At 38.6% G+C, this 17306-nt stretch overlaps 1 protein-coding gene across 1 annotated transcript; it reads left to right on the top strand.

Annotated features, from left to right (window-relative positions):
- Positions 1-1431: 1431 nt before the first annotated feature.
- LOC146628596 (uncharacterized) lies at positions 1432-16939 on the top strand. The gene is made up of 3 exons (XM_085359612.1): positions 1432-1490; positions 1601-1758; positions 12624-16939. Exons 2-3 carry the CDS (start codon positions 1622-1624, stop codon positions 15361-15363), a joined length of 2877 nt encoding a protein of 958 aa, XP_085215738.1. The 5' UTR covers positions 1432-1490; positions 1601-1621; the 3' UTR covers positions 15364-16939.
- Positions 16940-17306: the final 367 nt, after the last annotated feature.

Below are 17306 nucleotides of genomic sequence, written 5' to 3'. Positions count from 1 at the left end.
GTCACGAGACAAAATCTAAGCTGTAGGTTGGAGGTGAGGGAAGAAAGGTTATAGGTTAAAGAACCCCTATTAGGGGGCCTCCCAGAAAGAATGCCAAAGATCTGTCAACAAGAGAAAAAATAATTTTGTTGTAATAAAAAAAGGAGTTATGTTGGTTTAAAATAATGTCTGCAGTAAATGTTTCTGGTTGTTGTAAGATAAGCCTGTTATTGGACTGTTTCAGCATGTTCCAGGATGTCTGACATTTCCAACTGTACATTTATGGCACGAGGTGTGAGCTTGATAGATGCCCCATAAAACTCAAACCTGAAATAACACATGACAGTGGTGATCAGATTCAGGCTTTGGGACCAGCAGGAGACCACTGCAGGCAGCCAAAGGTCTCAGACCTATTTCATGACTGAACTCATGCAGTGCTTCAGGCCTGCTCAGTCGATGAATACTTAGAATAAAGACTTCTGTCAATGCGAGTGCCGTTAGAACTCAGTGTGGGTGTAATGTAGTGTATTCTTGACCAATATAAGTGTTTCAGCTGTTTGACACAGGTAACTGGATTCACTTCTATTTCTTCTAACCCAACCATGTGATGGATGAAAAATGGTCACAGTGAGGAGTGCCACAAACAGTCTTTCCCGCCCAAGCAACATAGTACCAGCACTGGTCCATATCTGTTGCTCTTCGCAAGTTCTAGCAATGGTAAACATGACTGCAGCATTGATGGTTTTTTTTTTGGTTTTTTTTAATTGTGTTCAGCAAAAATTGAGAAGTTTAGAAAATCAGTTAACTACTGACTGCAACAGGGCCAGTTTATGGAGCTACAGCGGCAAGCCAAGTTGATCTACAAGAAGCAATCTGATAAAGGATGCTTTGCAGCCTCTACATTGTTTAAAAAAAAAGTGGAAATAAGACACATTTCCAAAAAATAAGGGTGCAGAATCTGTCTGTCTAACAGCGCTAACAATGTATACCTATAACTTATCTAGTATGAGCTCTGGGATGGCTTTAGCTCAGAAATTTGACGGACAAAAAAAATTAATACTTACACAAAATACATTATACAGAATCTCTGTAGGTATCTGTCCAACTCTCAGTTCTTATTCAACACAACAGAAAGTAAAGAGGCACCACCTTCAGCCTTTCTGCTTTACAAGGTTATTATTATTTATCTCAAGGGGAATTTTCTAATAAATAGACAAGTATATTAGCACAACAAAATACACAAATCACAAAAAATAATCAGCAAGGTTAAAAAGAGCCTTTGCCCAGCCCTACTTAAGATACCTTGCCTAATTCCACTGCAGTACAGTAGGTGCTACTACAACAGTAATATTGCAGGCGTATGTGTGTTAGAGGCTGTTATATTTTTAGATAGGGCTGTGCCTATCTAAATGTCTAACAGCAGGTTAATGACTCCCAGACTGACAGTATATATAGCAGCAGAGCTGTTGGCAGTGTCACCACCCTGGTCACTCAGATTATCACCACTCAAGGTACAGCTCCTTGATCTCTGCAGGATGTAAGAGATATTAATGGCATTCAAAACTGAGTCAAAATACAAATCTAATACTTTTTCAAATGGTTTGTGTCTCTCTGTGTGCAGGGAGTTTGAAACAGCTTAAAGATGTCCAGTGAGAGGAACCCAGAGGTGGTTGGCTGCGGCGCCTCCATCATGAAGAACGTCTGGGAGATCAGAATGCGAGAGTATGAACTGAAGATAAAGCTGGAGGAGGAACGGATACTGAAGAGCGCTCTGCCCTCGTAAGGGAATGCATGTGTATACGTGTTTTGTTTGTTTATTTATTTTATTTATAAAGGTTTTACTAAGACCATTTTTGTTAGTTATTTGAGTCTAGAGCACAGTAAACTCTACCTTCTAACAGCCCTAAAGTATAAGAGTGTTACAGAACTTACTGTCTTAATCTCTCAGAATATTAGTTACTTCTGATAAAGCAGAACAAGTCATTTTGATGTGTAAGTCTTACAGAGGTAAGTTGGTTTCTATATGACTTTTTGTTGCACTTATTTGCACTTCCATTTTTTCATTTGGCTTATGTCCAATTCAGTAAAATGAGCCCAAGTCTTAAAATGTCTTAAAATAGTTTAAACTAGATTTTTACTAACTTCTAACATTTTTTATTGCTCTAAATATGAGCTTTGCTGCCACAGTGTACATGTTTTTGCACTAGCACTTTCTTTCAGTGACACCTAGATTCTCTTCATCTCTAATACCCAAGAAAATCCAGAGTTCTGGTGAAAGTAATGGGGAGAGAAGAAAAGTTTAATAGATGATAATGTTGAAAGACTGACAAATTATTGAAATTAAAAGTGTTTCTTATGCCTAAAATTTGCTTTCATAAAAGGAACATAAAATATCAGGGATGATAATAATAAAAATAATAAAAAGGTAGAAATTATGGTGTCCTACAAGTAGAATTTGATCCATCATGAGACTAAAAGGTCAACAGTTAACCCTGATATCAGAGCTAAGAGAGGAGGTACATGCGCTAGAATGCCTTGGATGTCATGACACTTTAGGTAGCTCAGGCAGCTGAACTGATTTATTGGGACATGTAATGAATACCTGAAAAAAGTGACACGAATCACAGTTGGCCCTCAAAACTGAAAGAGAGAAGGTCAGAGTGAAGTTACCGTACGTACATTAAACATAAAAATTAAGACACTTTAAACCACAAACAAATACAGAGGTTTCTTAATTTCCTGAACCAGGAAAATCAGATTCTGTTCTATTTCTGTCTAGGAATTTCCCTCTCTCGCTATATTCATTAAAGTGCATTTGAATTCAGTGTTTAGCAGTAGTTAGTAGAGACGGCACGATTCCACTTTTTTATGTTCGATAGCGATATCATAAATTTGGATATCGGCCGATACAGATATGAATTTTTTAATCAACAAAACTGTTTTTAATATCTTGCTGCTTTTTGTATAAGTTCATACTCAAGTTAAAAAACAAAACAAAACACTAAACCTATTCTGTCATACCTGTATGCAAAAACTACCCTGCACCCAAAATATTTCATAGTTCAGCAACACTGATCAATGTAATAAACTTAAACCTACTCCATCCTCCCTATTCTGGTATTTTAAAGAGTAAGCAACCTAACTAATAGGGTTGCAAACTCCCAGCAAAAAAATAAAAAATAGGGAACCACCCCCCACCTCATGATGCTTAATTGACGTAATCAACTTTAATTTGATGCAGTGTGGGGAAAAAAAATGCACCGAAATCAATTATTTTTCAAGAATAATTAAATAGATTCAACATCTTTCTTCAACAGAATTGCAGACTGCACAGATGGTATCTTCCCAAAGGAAAAAGTACTATAGCTTACTAGGGTATATTAGACTTAATAGTTACTATAATGGACTTCTATACATTTTACATCAGATTAAAACTTTGGGTGTAAGATTCAGATAATTATTTATTAAAAGCTAGACATTTGAAATGAGAATAAGAAAGACAAATATGTCTTTGTGCCCCCTTTTCCCTGTTAATGCCCTATCGACCCCCCTGGCTAAACTTTGCTAGATCCGCCCCTGCACAGGGATCCTGGTGTAGAAAGTAATAATAAATAAATTCTAACAACAGCTTAAGCTTAAACGTGCTGCTGTTGTTCAGCCACTGGTTTCCTCTTTCTGGCGCGAAGTGGGCGATAAACAAACAAGAGAGACGGACTCGCGACAGAAAAGCCGATCAGCTGATCATTGACAGGGCTGGACTGGGACAAAAAATCGGCCCGGGCATTTTAACTAGAGACCGGCCCACCAGGTATTATAGGAAAAGCCATAAAGCCTTTGAATGAAAACGAACACTGTTGTCACAGTGATGTACACTGTCTTGTTGGTATATATGTATCAATCTAATAAACTTAAACCTACACCATCCTCCCTGTTCTGGTATTCTAAACAGTACCCGAAAGTCGACTGCTTGGTCGAGTTAACCTCCTGTACTATCTACAACACATGGTGTAAACCTGAAATTAAGACACAGGAGACTAGAGGTGAGACATGATCATTACTGATTATTGATGACAGATTTAAATATATTTTCATAAACCATTCATTTGCCACATCAATAAACAGCATGGCAGGGCAAAATATTTTTTCTAACATGGCAACCTTTAAAAAGTGAAAGGAGACAGAAAGACAGGTGAGAAAGAATAAAACTTAATTGACTTGAAAATGTGGGAAAATACTGGCATCATATACAGTACTTAGTTACTTCTGAAGAAATTATGATGGGACCCTAAAAAAGTACTATGTACAATAATGGATTTCTATACATTTTACATCAGATGAAAACGTTTGTTGTAAGATTCAGATAATTATTTATTAAAAGCGAGACATCTTAAATGAGAATAAGAAAGAAAAGTATGTCTTTGTGCCCCCCTTTCCCTGTTAATGCCCTACCTGGCCCCCTGGCAAAACTTTGCTAGACCCGCCCCTGCACAGTTACCAGCTGTCAGCTACTTAGAAAAGGATCCTGGTGTTATTTGTCTCTCAGAAACAGTTCATAGCTTCCCTTCCACTCATTCATGTGACCTAAAAGGTAAACCTGTTTCTCCATCACCTGTTCAGCTCTGATGATTCAGTAAGGACATCTCCTGGTTTCATCTTCATGTTTCCCTCTCACCAGATAACCAAACCGATATCATGACCAGCAGGTTTACAGCTGTGGCTCCAGCAAACATCAGCTGATACTAGAAATTAATATTAAATAAATTCTAACAACAGCTGATCAAGCTTAAACGTGCTGCTGTTGTTTAGTGCGACATCCGCTGGTTTCTTCTTTCTGGCGCAAAGTGAGCGATAAACAAACAAGAGAGAAAAGCCGATCAGCTGATCATTGATCAGTTTCATGATTGAAGTAAGAAACAGGAGAGGGAGGGGGGAGAGAATGAGAGAAGAAGAGGCAGCTGTGCAGCAAAGACACAGAATAACTCCAGCTTCTGGTTCTCTTATTTGTGTGAAGAGTTTTGCAAAATTAGCCAATAGTTACAAAAAATGTGCTTGGGCAATCAGAAAAAACTGTAAAAAAAAAAAAGAAAAAAAAAAAGAATAACTCCAGCTTTGTGTCTTTTTCATTGTAGCTGAAGTCCGAGACAAACTGTTCCTTTTCACCTCAATAAGAAACGCATAATATTTTCTCTGAATATGAGATGATTCCGTTTTTTACAGGATGGTTGGAAACTCTAATAACTAACCTCACAAATAAAATAAGATAAAACAAGTTCAACATCAGTAACATCATAGCACCCACCCAGTAGTATATAAACCAGGGGCGATTCTAGAATCAGAGCTTTGGGGGTGCTGAGCACCCAGAGAGCTGCCCAGCCAGGCAAGATAAACCTGTCTCTGTCAGTCCCTGCATCCTTAAATGTTGTCCTGAGTTCTCTCTGACTGTCACTTTGGTGCATTTAAACCCCTGTTCCTCCCTGTCCTCATTGTCTGTTGTCTTCATCTCCGTTATCAGTCATCATAATTGTACCATCTCTGTGCAAGTCTGCAAATTTCTTTATTAAATCATAAGATTCTTAAATTCATCAAGTCTCTCTGTGCCTGGGTCCTCGTCACAAAACATGACATCACTGTTTTGTACATTTTAACACAATTTAATTCCCACATTTGTGAAAGAAAAGCAAAACACTTTTTGAGAAGTCTGTAACAAAATCATCAAATCTCATAAAGGTTATTTAAATGCTGCAAAAGAAGAATGGATTGGAATAAAAAAAATACATATCCTAACCTTAATTACTGCGGGAGAATAATGAATGATGCTCATAGTGAGTAAAAAGTAAACTGAGTGCATTTTTTGGACAGAGATTTACTTTTAATGTGTATGTATAATATAATACAGATACATAAAAAACACTCCCAAAACAGAATAAATTATTACAAATAAATTATTACAAAATATTAATAAAAAACTATAAAAATGGAGGCAACTTTGCCTGTGGTAGAATGTATAAAATGTATGAAAAAATCTTTACTGCAGACACTAATTTTACTAATTTAATAATACTAATTTTGTGTTGTAAGATTTATGAGTTTCATTCTTTCATAGTGGTACTTGGGAGAGCTTGACATTTTATCAGGTGGTACACACTGTAAGAAGTTTGAGAAACACTAATAAGTGTATGTGTGCTTTTGGAAAACATTTAAAGCTGCTGTACAGAATCTTTGAAACAAGCTTAAAATTTTTTAGAATATAAACAGAGCACTCTGCTTCTCTTTACAGCTCCTCACTCCACCAGAGCTGTTTGGCTTTTTCTGATAGTGTGCAAATGTGATGTATGTACTGCAGCAGTCATACAGACAACTGGACGGTCCAAAAGTTGGCCTACCTATTACTGGCTGAGGTTTTAGTAGAGTTGTGGCTGAACCACATAAAAATATATCATTAATTTTAATCTCCCCAATCAATGATAATGTTATGTTGGAATGTTTTTAAAGAGGGTCAAAAATGTTTCAACCCAGTTTGTTTTGCAGATTCTGTACAGCAGCTTTAATATAGGGAGGACACAACTTCCAGATTGTTTGAGTAAAATCAGGTTTTTTGGTTTTTTCTCTTTGTCAGTTTAACAGTTTCTGTTGTGCCTGTCACTGTTCCCTGTCTGTTTTCTTACCTGGTTCTTCCTGACGTTGTACTTTCTCCTCACGTTCCCTCTTTCCTCTCTCCCTCTTTGGACTGACAATCATACACAAATAGATTGTATTAGCTTAGATGAAAAAATACTATTAAGATCACTAACAAAAAGTCCTCTCTCGGTGTACTTTCAACCATAAGGCAAATAACCACATGAACATCTAATAAAAGACATAAATATTGAAACACTGATCCAACATTATTCTTGATTGATGGATCATTTGATTTTACACTTTTACCTGAATGTGGCTCCTTTTTTTGAAAAAACTTCCTCATATCCATTATGAACCTGGCTGTCTCTGTACACACACGCACACACCAGGAGTTATAAGGTTGATGGGCATTCAGTTAGTTAGCTAGTATCCATTTCAAACAGGACAGTGGTAACAACAGCAGGCTACGGAGAATTTAAAGTTTTAGATTTTAAATAGTCTGCATACATTTCAATGTTAGCAACAGGACGGTGAAATGTCGCTGAATTTACTACAGAGCAGGACGGATTGTAGGGTAGCAAACATCGTCGGAAAACACGTTGATTCATTTTGAAAATGTGCTAAAATCGCCCCTGATATAAACTCCGTCATGCTAGCTAGTACGCAGTACGAGTTATTGTAACTGACTGTAAAAAGTCAGCATAACGAAAATAAACTCCACCTAAACTTGATTTACATCTGACCCAGATAGACTGCAGGTCATAACTTCTTACCTGAAGTTCAGTTCACCGCCTCGGGTCTCTGCTCCTCCTGCCTTTCCGTCATCCACCTGCTGGCCTCCACCACTTGCTAATGTTACTGAATCTGTGGAAGCTCGCAATAGCCACCACCAAACAACTGAGTTATTTTTACACATCTCCCAGCATCTGGCCAATCCACCACCTTTCAGTGTTTATACCGTTACGGAAAAAAACAAAGCAAAAACATCGGCCCATAAAAACAAAAAATCACCAGTCCAGCTATGATCATTGATCAGTTTCATGATTGAAGTAGCAGCAGGAGAGGGAGGGAGAGCGAAGAGGCAGTCGCTCCATATATCGGTTGTTAAGCTTAATGTGGGAATGCTTTACAAACATTCAGAGATGAACTTACACACTTGCTTTACTTCTCTCTGGGATAACTTCAAGGCTACAAATACACACAGCACGTGATGCATACTGCTACAACGTGCTACAGTTATTAGCTGAGTTACGCCATGTTGCAAGTTTTGTGAGGTGCTTTTATGATATTTAATGGATCGGATTTCATTTTTTATTTCCCTCCGATATCCAATCCAGTAATTTACGTCAGTGTCGGACTGATACCGATACGTAATATCGGATTGGTCCATCTCTAGTAGTTAGATCTAATATTCTTATAAAACTAATACCTTAAATTCAAAAGCCAAGTTGTGACTGTAATTTCAACACTCTTTGAGAAGCATAGGGCTTCAGCAGTTTCATGTCATGTTGGGGCATTCTCTTTTTCACTTTTTCTTATGAATTGCAATTAAACAATTTTTCGAGTGACATTTGACTGGTTGCACTGACAGGTTCAGATTAGAGTTGAATATCAGGAGCTTGGTTTTAATGTCGCTCTTGATCTCCAGACAGGTCCCAGGATTGTGAAGTCTTGCTGAGCTTTCTTGATGCTGGCTGTGCCCTTCTCTGTATCTGTCACGGCTGCGCAACAGTCGTGTGGTGAATTGAGAAAAGGATCCAAAATGCAGGCACTGGCTGGGGTGCGAGTGAATGTTTATTTACAGAGGTGATAAGGTGACAAAAACAGGAGGAGCAGAGCGAGGAGAAAACAAACCTAAACTGGGGAAAACTAAAGAACTCAACTTAAACCAAACATGCACAGGAGGAGGAACAAAATGCACAAAGAAAGCTGGCGGAGAGACGCAGCCTGAACACCGGGTTACACAGAATTATGCAAACGGACATGGAGTTAAACAGACGACACGACAGAGAGCACAGGAAAACACAGGGCTTAAATACACAGGGAGTAATCAGGGAATAGGCCACAGGAGGGAGACACAGCTGGGAGCAATTAGGCTAACGAGACAGGGGAGAGGTAAAACTGAACACACTGACATGAGACATGAACTTTCAGAATAAAACAGGAAACTAACAGACACAGAGAACCAGACAGGACACTGAACTTGACAGGCAGACTCATGAGCAGACACAATAACACCATGGACAGACAGAGAGAACACGGGCAGGCATGAAACAAAAACACTAACACATAGCAAACCTAAACAAAAGACAAAACAGAATAAACGAGAACAAAGAATAATATAAAGAAACACAATACACCGAGTCCTCAGACTCAGGACCATGACAGTATCTCTTGAAATGCTTATTTTTCTCTTCATATAAAGTGAATTCATTCGTATTTTCCATTGCCTGTCCATCAACCCAATAGCTCCTCTTGTTTGCTGTAGATCTCCAGGACTTTATTGTTCTAATGGATGATTTTAAGGTGCAAGCACAGTAAAATCTCTCGGAACCCATCAACTTTAAGACGTTGTTAAGGGTTCAATATTGAGGATGGGTACAAGAGGTGATCGAAGAATAACCACACTGATCCGGCCGGGTGAAGTCAAACAATGATTTAATGCACGCGTGGGAAGATCACTGCGTACGCAGACAGCAATTGATGATCTTTGACAAATCAAAGCATAAGCATATATTTTATACCATCATGGCTTAAATTTAATGACGCCCCCTCAATGTTAGATCCATTTCATACATAGGTCAGATCAAAACCACAATAACTTTTAACACAGTTTAAAAAGAACATTGTCTTCGTCTTCACGGCAGGTACTTCCTGTCACTGCCGGATGCTCGTTTATCATCTTGACACATCAGCAGCAGTTCTGCGACAAACTGCTCTTTTTGCAACCCCGAGCAAAACATGATTAAACTTTCACCTATAAATGATTCTCTCTGAGTGTGTGTGTGTGTGTGTGTGTGTGTGTGTGTGTGTGTGTGTGTGTGTGTGTGTGTGTGTGTGTGTGTGCTAACCACAATTGCACCCTATTTCACCTCGTCGACTAGCTCCTGACCTCTCACCAGACAGAGAGACAGAAGCCACTCTCATATACAGTGGGGCAAAAAAGTATTTAGTCAGCCACCGATTGTGCAAGTTCCCCCACTTAAAATGATGACAGAGGTCAGTAATTTGCACCAGAGGTACACTTCAACTGTGAGAGACAGAATGTGAAAAAAAAATCCATGAATTCACATGGTAGGATTTGTAAAGAATTTATTCGTAAATTAGGGTGGAAAATAAGTATTTGGTCACCTCAAACAAGGAAAATCTCTGGCTCTCACAGACCTGTAACGTCTTCTGTAAGAAGCTTTTCTGTCCCCCACTCGTTACCTGTATGAATGGCACCTGTTTGAACTCATCATTTGTATAAAAGACACCTGTCCACAGCCTCAAACAGTCAGACTCCAAACTCCGCCATGGCCAAGACCAAAGAGCTTTCGAAGGACACCAGGAAAAGTATTGTAGACCTGCACCAGACTGGGAAGAGTGAATCTACAATAGGCAAGCAGCTTGGTGTGAAAAAATCAACTGTGGGAGCAATCATCAGAAAATGGAAGACATACAAGACCACTGATAATCTCCCACGATCTGGGGCTCCACGCAAGATCTCATCCCGTGGGGTCAAAATGATCATGAGAACGGTGAGCAAAGATCCCAGAACCACACGGGGGGACCTGGTGAATGACCTGCAGAGAGCTGGGACCAAAGTAACAAAGGTCACCATCAGTAACACACTACAACGGCAGGGAATCAAATCCCGCAGTGCCAGACGTGTTCCGCTGCTGAAGCCAGTGCATGTCCAGGCCCGTCTGAAGTTTGCCAGAGAGCACATGGATGATACAGCAGAGGATTGGGAGAATGTCATGTGGTCAGATGAAACCAAAGTAGAACTTTTTGGTATAAACTCAACTCGTCGTGTTTGGAGGAAGAAGAATACTGAGTTGCATCCCAAGAACACCATACCTACTGTGAAGCATGGGGGTGGAAACATCATGCTATGGGGCTGTTTTTCTGCCAAGGGGACAGGACGACTGATCCGTGTTAAGGACAGAATGAATGGGGCCATGTATCGTGAGATTTTGAGCCAAAACCTCCTTCCATCAGTGAGAACCTTGAAGATGAAACGAGGCTGGGTCTTCCAACATGACAATGATCCAAAACACACCGCCCGGGCAACAAAGGAGTGGCTCCGTAAGAAGCATTTGAAAGTCCTGGAGTGGCCTAGCCAGTCTCCAGACCTCAACCCCATAGGAAATCTGTGGCGGGAGTTGAAAGTCTGTGTTGCTCGGCGACAGCCCCAAAACATCAGTGCTCTCGAGAAGATCTGCATGGAGGAATGGACCAAAATACCAGCTACTGTGTGTGCAAACCTGGTAAAGACCTATAGTAAACGTTTGACCTCTGTTATTGCCAACAAAGGTTATGTTACAAAGTATTGAGTTGTATTTTTGTTATTGACCAAATACTTATTTTCCACCCTGATTTACGAATAAATTCTTTACAAATCCTACCATGTGGATTCATGGGATTTTTTTTCACATTCTGCCTCTCACAGTTGAAGTGTACCTCTGGTGCAAATTACTGACCTCTGTCATCATTTTAAGTGGGGGAACTTGCACAATCGGTGGCTGACTAAATACTTTTTTGCCCCACTGTATGTAATAACCGAACTGAAATTATGTATATGTCATCTACTGAATAAATGTTTTAATCAAGAACCTCTACTAAAAGCTTAATACAAGAATATGAACTTATAAACGATAATTAAAAATAACCTGATATAAGTGTTTTGTAAGCCTGTATTGCAATTCCTTCTATGTTCTAGTTTCCCTCAGCATGTATCACCTGGACCATCACGCCAGTGAAGCTTAAGACTCTTAATGAACCGAACATCAACTCAAAATAAGCACAGATATGCAATATGTATAAAATAGTTATAACTGCATCTGGAATACAAGGTTAATATGATAACAGTATGCATAAGCCTCTTAAGGCCATCTTAAAACTATCGGTTACATTGTTAAAGCAATGATTATACTGCAGATTATATTGTACTGGTAAAATACTTTTGTTCATTCCCACAACGTGCAAGGTCATCTGTAAAGTCATGGTCCTCCTGCCTGCTAGGCAGCATGATGATATCATAGAATCAGTGTAGGTAAAATGATATAGATGGAAATATAGACAAAAATCTTCAGGACCCTAAGATAATCCTGTGTGTTAATTTTAGTTTCTTGTCTCCTGATTATGTAAGATTTTCCAATAAGTTTCCAAATAAAGACAGGCTTTGTATATTACAGTAAGACTCCATAAGCAGGACAATGTAAAAGAACATAAACATGAAATAAATTTTCGCGAACTAATTCATAATGTGTTTTTGTAAAAACCACTGCAGAAGTTTTTAAACTGGATTTCACTAGCTGGGTCCATGTTCTGAAATTCTGATACTTAATCTCCAATTAAAGGTGGTTAAAATTATCTGGTTGTCAACATGAGCATTACATGAAGTTCCAGCCTTCAGTCTTCTGTAAAAAAAAAAAAAAAAGGTCAATTATTCCTGCATTTATGGCCATGTTTATGTAGTTGGAAAAAGTTGAGTGAGGCTAATAACATTCTGTCCTGAACAAATTAGTGCTTGATCAAAACAATTTGTCAGAAAAGTCCTAATTTTAATACTGTAAAAATCACAAACATGAAGTGCTCTTTATTCTAATTTCAAAATCAGCTTTCTTTTACTGATTTAGACTTTTACCTGAAAGTTGAAATATGTACTTTATGAATAACGTTAGTTGTATCACATGATAATCACTTTAGGCTGTAAAAATGCAAGTGCAAGAACAACATAATCATCATGGGCTTATTGTTTACATTAAAGTGTGATGATTGTTATAGGTTATGCATTTTTTCTACTATGTGTGTTTCTACAGAATTAACCAGGACTGGGCAAATCGTATGGTTTCTAAAGTGGTAGGATACAAAGGGGTGCAAAGGAAAATCAAGTCACCTGAGGCTCAGATAGACAACAATATCTGGAAGAGCAAACAGCCCCAGCTTCCTCGTATTCTTCCTCAGGTCACATGCTCAGGTCCACTCAGCAGACCAAGAAGCCACAGCAAAGGCCTCTCTACTGCAGTTCCCAACCTTAAAGACAAAAGAGGTCAGGACAAAAAAATAAATGGGATGCAATTACTCATGTTCATAACTCAAACTCAACCTTCCACTTTGGTGTGGGGGAAATCATGGAAGTACAACAAATCCTTGCGATCACCAACAGAGAGTGCCATAGACTGGGGCCAGTGCTGGATGTTTGCAACCCAGCAACCTTGCTCTGAAACTGGGAAACCTTGGTCAAATGAGCCAAATGTGATAAATCCACAGAACCTTAATGTCTGGATAAAACCTGACAATAGGAAGATGGATTCACAGCAGCTAAATTTGAATCTTCCCATTGAAGATTGGCAGATGTCCTGGAAAAAATCTGATCCATGCAGCAAAGAAGATACAAATGGAGAGAATATCCCCAAATCTGGATTTTTTACATTGCTGCTTGAGACTGAGCACCACGATGAAGTCTTGCACTCATCAGAATGGAGTGAGTCATGGAGATCAACCAAATCAGCAATTCAGCAGGATCCAATCAGTGTTCCAGGTGATGGTATATTGAATGAGTGTGTTGCTAGGAAGCAAGACAAAAATCAAGAGATAAGCTCTGAGTGGGAAGAATGTTGGAGGCTTGTAAACCACCATTGCTACAACAAATCGGAGGTGCCTCAACACAAAAAATCTCAGAGTTCAGAGTGGGCAAACTCATGGCAAGTAGCTATGGTGGTTGTTAACAAGTCTCAGAATTCAAATCCTACTTTGAAAAAAGATGATGACTTTAATGACCACAACCAACAGAAAGAGCCCTGTTTCCACAAAATCATGCCTATGTCACATGAGCATAAAGACAACCATCTATACTTGCAGCATTGCAAAGAATTTAATGGAGTCTCTGAGTGGAGCAAGTCATGGCAGGTGACCAAAAACAACTCAGAACCATGTGAGGAAATAGAGAAAGTCCTTAAGACTTTGCCACCAAGGGCAGAAACTGCTTTGGAGTTTCAGTTGTTGGACAACAACTCTAAGGTGTATTTTTCAACTTCAGAAGAAGCAGATTTACAGTATGAGCAACTGAAACACAACATAATATATCAGCCAAAGAGCGAATTCAGCCAGTCTAGGTTATTTCTTCTGAAATATTTAGAAAACAATTTGCCTTGCTCAGAACTGAGGGACTCTTGGAGGACAATAAAGCATAGAATGAGGTTGGAGAGAAGAAGACTGAGGATAAACCTACCCAGCTCTTTCAAAGATTCACAAAAGGGGGGTTATATGAAGCCAGCTGCTGCAGAGTGGAATGACTCATGGAAGTTTACATGCCAGCCCTTGTACCAAGTGCTTGACCTGTGGCAGCAGGGTTGGTCCACCCCAGCTCAAAACCGTGTAGCTCGAGCAAAGTACCAGAGCCACATTGTACTTGTAGAATTCCCTAGTAGTGAGGGAACTGGGGAGTGGAGCTTGAAGGAATCGTGGAAGTTCTCAAGACACCAGAATCGATCAGAACCTGGACAGGAAAAGGTGCAAATCCACCAAGGAAATTGTACTTCTCACAATCCTGACAACTCATGGACACAAGGGAGACATGTCACTGCAATTTCAGACTGGGAAACATCCTGGATGGTCTCAGAGACTCAGTTGCATCATGATAAACCCTCCTTAACTCAGTGGAGAGAAGCCTGGAAGTGGTCGATGTACCACACACACTGGACTGAATCAATGCGTAGAGAGAACTGGGTGAATGAATCATTGGAAATCGAACCCCTAAAGGGGAAGACTTCCATGCAGAGAATCAAAGCAAAAATGAGCTGGTCTTTTGACAGCCAGATTTTCAGGGAAAGATACCATGAGAAAGATTGGAGCCCTTCATGGAAAGCTGCATCTCTTTTCAGTCATCAGCCAAGTCATTTTGAATCTTCAGAAATAAGTAGGCAAAGCATAAGCAACACTATTCAACAGCAACATGCCAGTGCAAGTGAGCATGGATGCAAGTGGGGAAAGTCATTCAGACTTGCCAACCCAATGCCACAAGTGGAAAAATCCTGGTGGGAGTCCCCTTCTAACCATTGTCAGTATACAGTCGAATGGTCAAGAGAAAAGAAAATACAAAATGACATCAGAAACATGTGTGACAACAATACACCAAACTACAGCCTTTGGAGAAACTCCCATGAGTTCCTGCAGAGTGCCAAGGTGCATAACAAAGAGAAAAGAAAGCTAAAGGGAACCAATGACCCAAGGGTCATCATAACAAAAACAGCCAAAACAAGAAGGCATTTGTACTCCAACAATGACAAGGACAAACAATTAGAAAAGAAGTGGGCAGGATGCCACCTCTTGCGCAAAACCCAACCATGTTCAAGGAAAGTTAGCTCAGGAAAAAAGCTAAATCCTGAGGATAAAACCAATGAACAGATCCCTGAAGAGTGGGAAGAATCTTGGAGATTCTTGGTTAGGCCTGATAGTTTGAAAAAGCAAATGTCCTTCAAGTTGCTGTCAGGTTGGAATGATTCCTGGAAGTTCCTAGTTCCACCATACAAACCTCTCAATGGCCCAAAAGCAAAATAGGTAGAACATGACTATGTAGTTCATCTGATTTGTGAATCTCTGTCTTTCAGATTATATGCAAACCCTTTACTAACAAGCTAATGGCTAGCTAATCTTTGGTAAACGAATTTTTTAAATTGGCCTCTAGAAAGAAATGTTCACATTTTTCCCTTTTTGTATAAAGAGCTTCACAACAAAAATACTTACAATAAATTATGAGTTATAGTATTGTCAGTTTCACAAGGAGAGGAAGGGACTCTGGGTCTTTTTCACAAGCAGCTTAAAAGGGCTGGACAAAATGTTTGATTGGCATAGCACACTTTTTCCAATCATTAGGACACAAAGACAAAGGTTAATTTTAGCACTTGCAAGGATGTGTCTATTTTTTTAAATTTTTTTTAATTAAGTCAACGGCGAAAAGTCTTGTTAAAGTGTGCTAAAGCATTCCCCTAACATATTCTGGCTACTGTAAGAGCTGAACCAATTAATTTCTGGTATGCACAATCAAAACTAATATTTATGATTGAGGAAAAACAGAGTAAGTGAAGTTGTACGTGAAGTTTGAATTGTTGAGGAAAGAATTGTAGTGGCTGGACAAAGTTACATGAAAGTGCTTGGTAGTGTTTATGAAAGTGAATATTATGTCAAACAATGTATTTCAACTGAAGGAGTAAAAAATTTGTCTCATGAATTTCTGCACAGTGGTACAAAAACTACTATAAATATGAATATCATGTTCACTTGTACGTTAGTAGCTAAAAGGAACTTCAAATCTGGTTTCAGACATTAAATGTTTGTGCATCACAGTTTCATATTTCCTTCACTAAATTCCCTGCATTCATTGTTGTTATAGGACATAACATTTACATTTAATACTGATATTGGCGCACATTAAATAAAAGAATGTTTGTTTTGATTACAATCCTCTATCTTGGCTGGAAGGGCAGTGCTAAATATATGGTCAGTTTTAAAATGCATAATTTTCACACTTTGGTCCAAGTTGGAACAATCAGAAAAAGCCATACCATAAAATTGGACCCTTAAGTCACTCTTGTATCTGTATTTCAGCTCATTTGGTTCAAACCAAGGGGGGAAATTATTTACTGTTTCTTTATGCATTTTGCTGATTGTTTTCTTAATCGCAATTGATATTTGAGAAGTTAAGCTTTGTAGTTAAAATTAAGAGCGACACTGTTGCTATTTTAAAAATAACCTGCTTTAAATAATAGGTCAGATGCATAAGTTACTCATGTGAGACCTCTTGAGTGCCAAGGAGACAGGAAATCTGGATGTTTACAAAATACATGTTTTGGAAATATATAAGCTGATAATAGCATCTGCTGAGGCAGGTCACTTATAGACTGCCATGCTTATAAAAGAAATAGGCTCACTGAGAACACCTAGTGGACAGGATCAACATGACAGAAGTTTAGAGTTTTAATGCTGTCAGACATATTTATTGTTTCCCCTGATTAAAAATATATAGGCATGAAAATATAAATTTGTTGCTATTATTACGTTGAGGGTATTATGTTCTTTGTTTTGAGGGTTTTTGTGTTGTTTTTGAATCATGTACCTATACTACAATAAAGATGATACAGCAATAAATAAAGTTATGATTGTTCTTGTTAGTGGTTGTCTTGATATATTTCTTGAGACTACTTTGCTGTAACACACTCTATCATTCAAGACTGTTATAATAATTTAATGAGATTATAGTCAGAATTAGTAATTTCATAATAATATCTCAGTGCCAACATGAAAATGGTTAAACTAGATAAAAATATCTGCAGCACAATCAACACTTGCAGCTAATTTTCTTGCTCTCTCGCCAACAAACAGTTCACTGTCACAGATTATATTTTAATCTTTTTTGTTATTGGTAAAAACAGGTAGCTGTTTGCAGAGAGTACATTTCTAAAAACCCCTTTTATTACCTGCTAAAAACTTGGGTATGTACTTCA

This window comes from Diplotaxodon limnothrissa, linkage group LG7 (assembly GCF_057381915.1).
Source record: "Diplotaxodon limnothrissa isolate DT_005_m linkage group LG7, D_limnothrissa_male_GT1.1, whole genome shotgun sequence".
Lineage (NCBI taxonomy): Eukaryota > Metazoa > Chordata > Actinopteri > Cichliformes > Cichlidae > Diplotaxodon > Diplotaxodon limnothrissa.
The sequence above is the reverse complement of the archived record's forward strand: the minus strand, read 5'-3'. Positions and strand labels throughout refer to the sequence as shown.

What these genes read in the sequence shown, in the direction of transcription:
- LOC146628596 (XM_085359612.1), top strand. Translation starts at nt 1,622, where the DNA reads ATGTCCAGTGAGAGGAACCCAGAGGTGGTTGGCTGCGGCGCCTCCATC. An exon ending in CTGAAGAGCGCTCTGCCCTC is followed by an intron (nt 1,759 to 12,623) that starts GTAAGGGAATGC and finishes GTGTTTCTACAG; the next exon opens with AATTAACCAGGACTGGGCAA.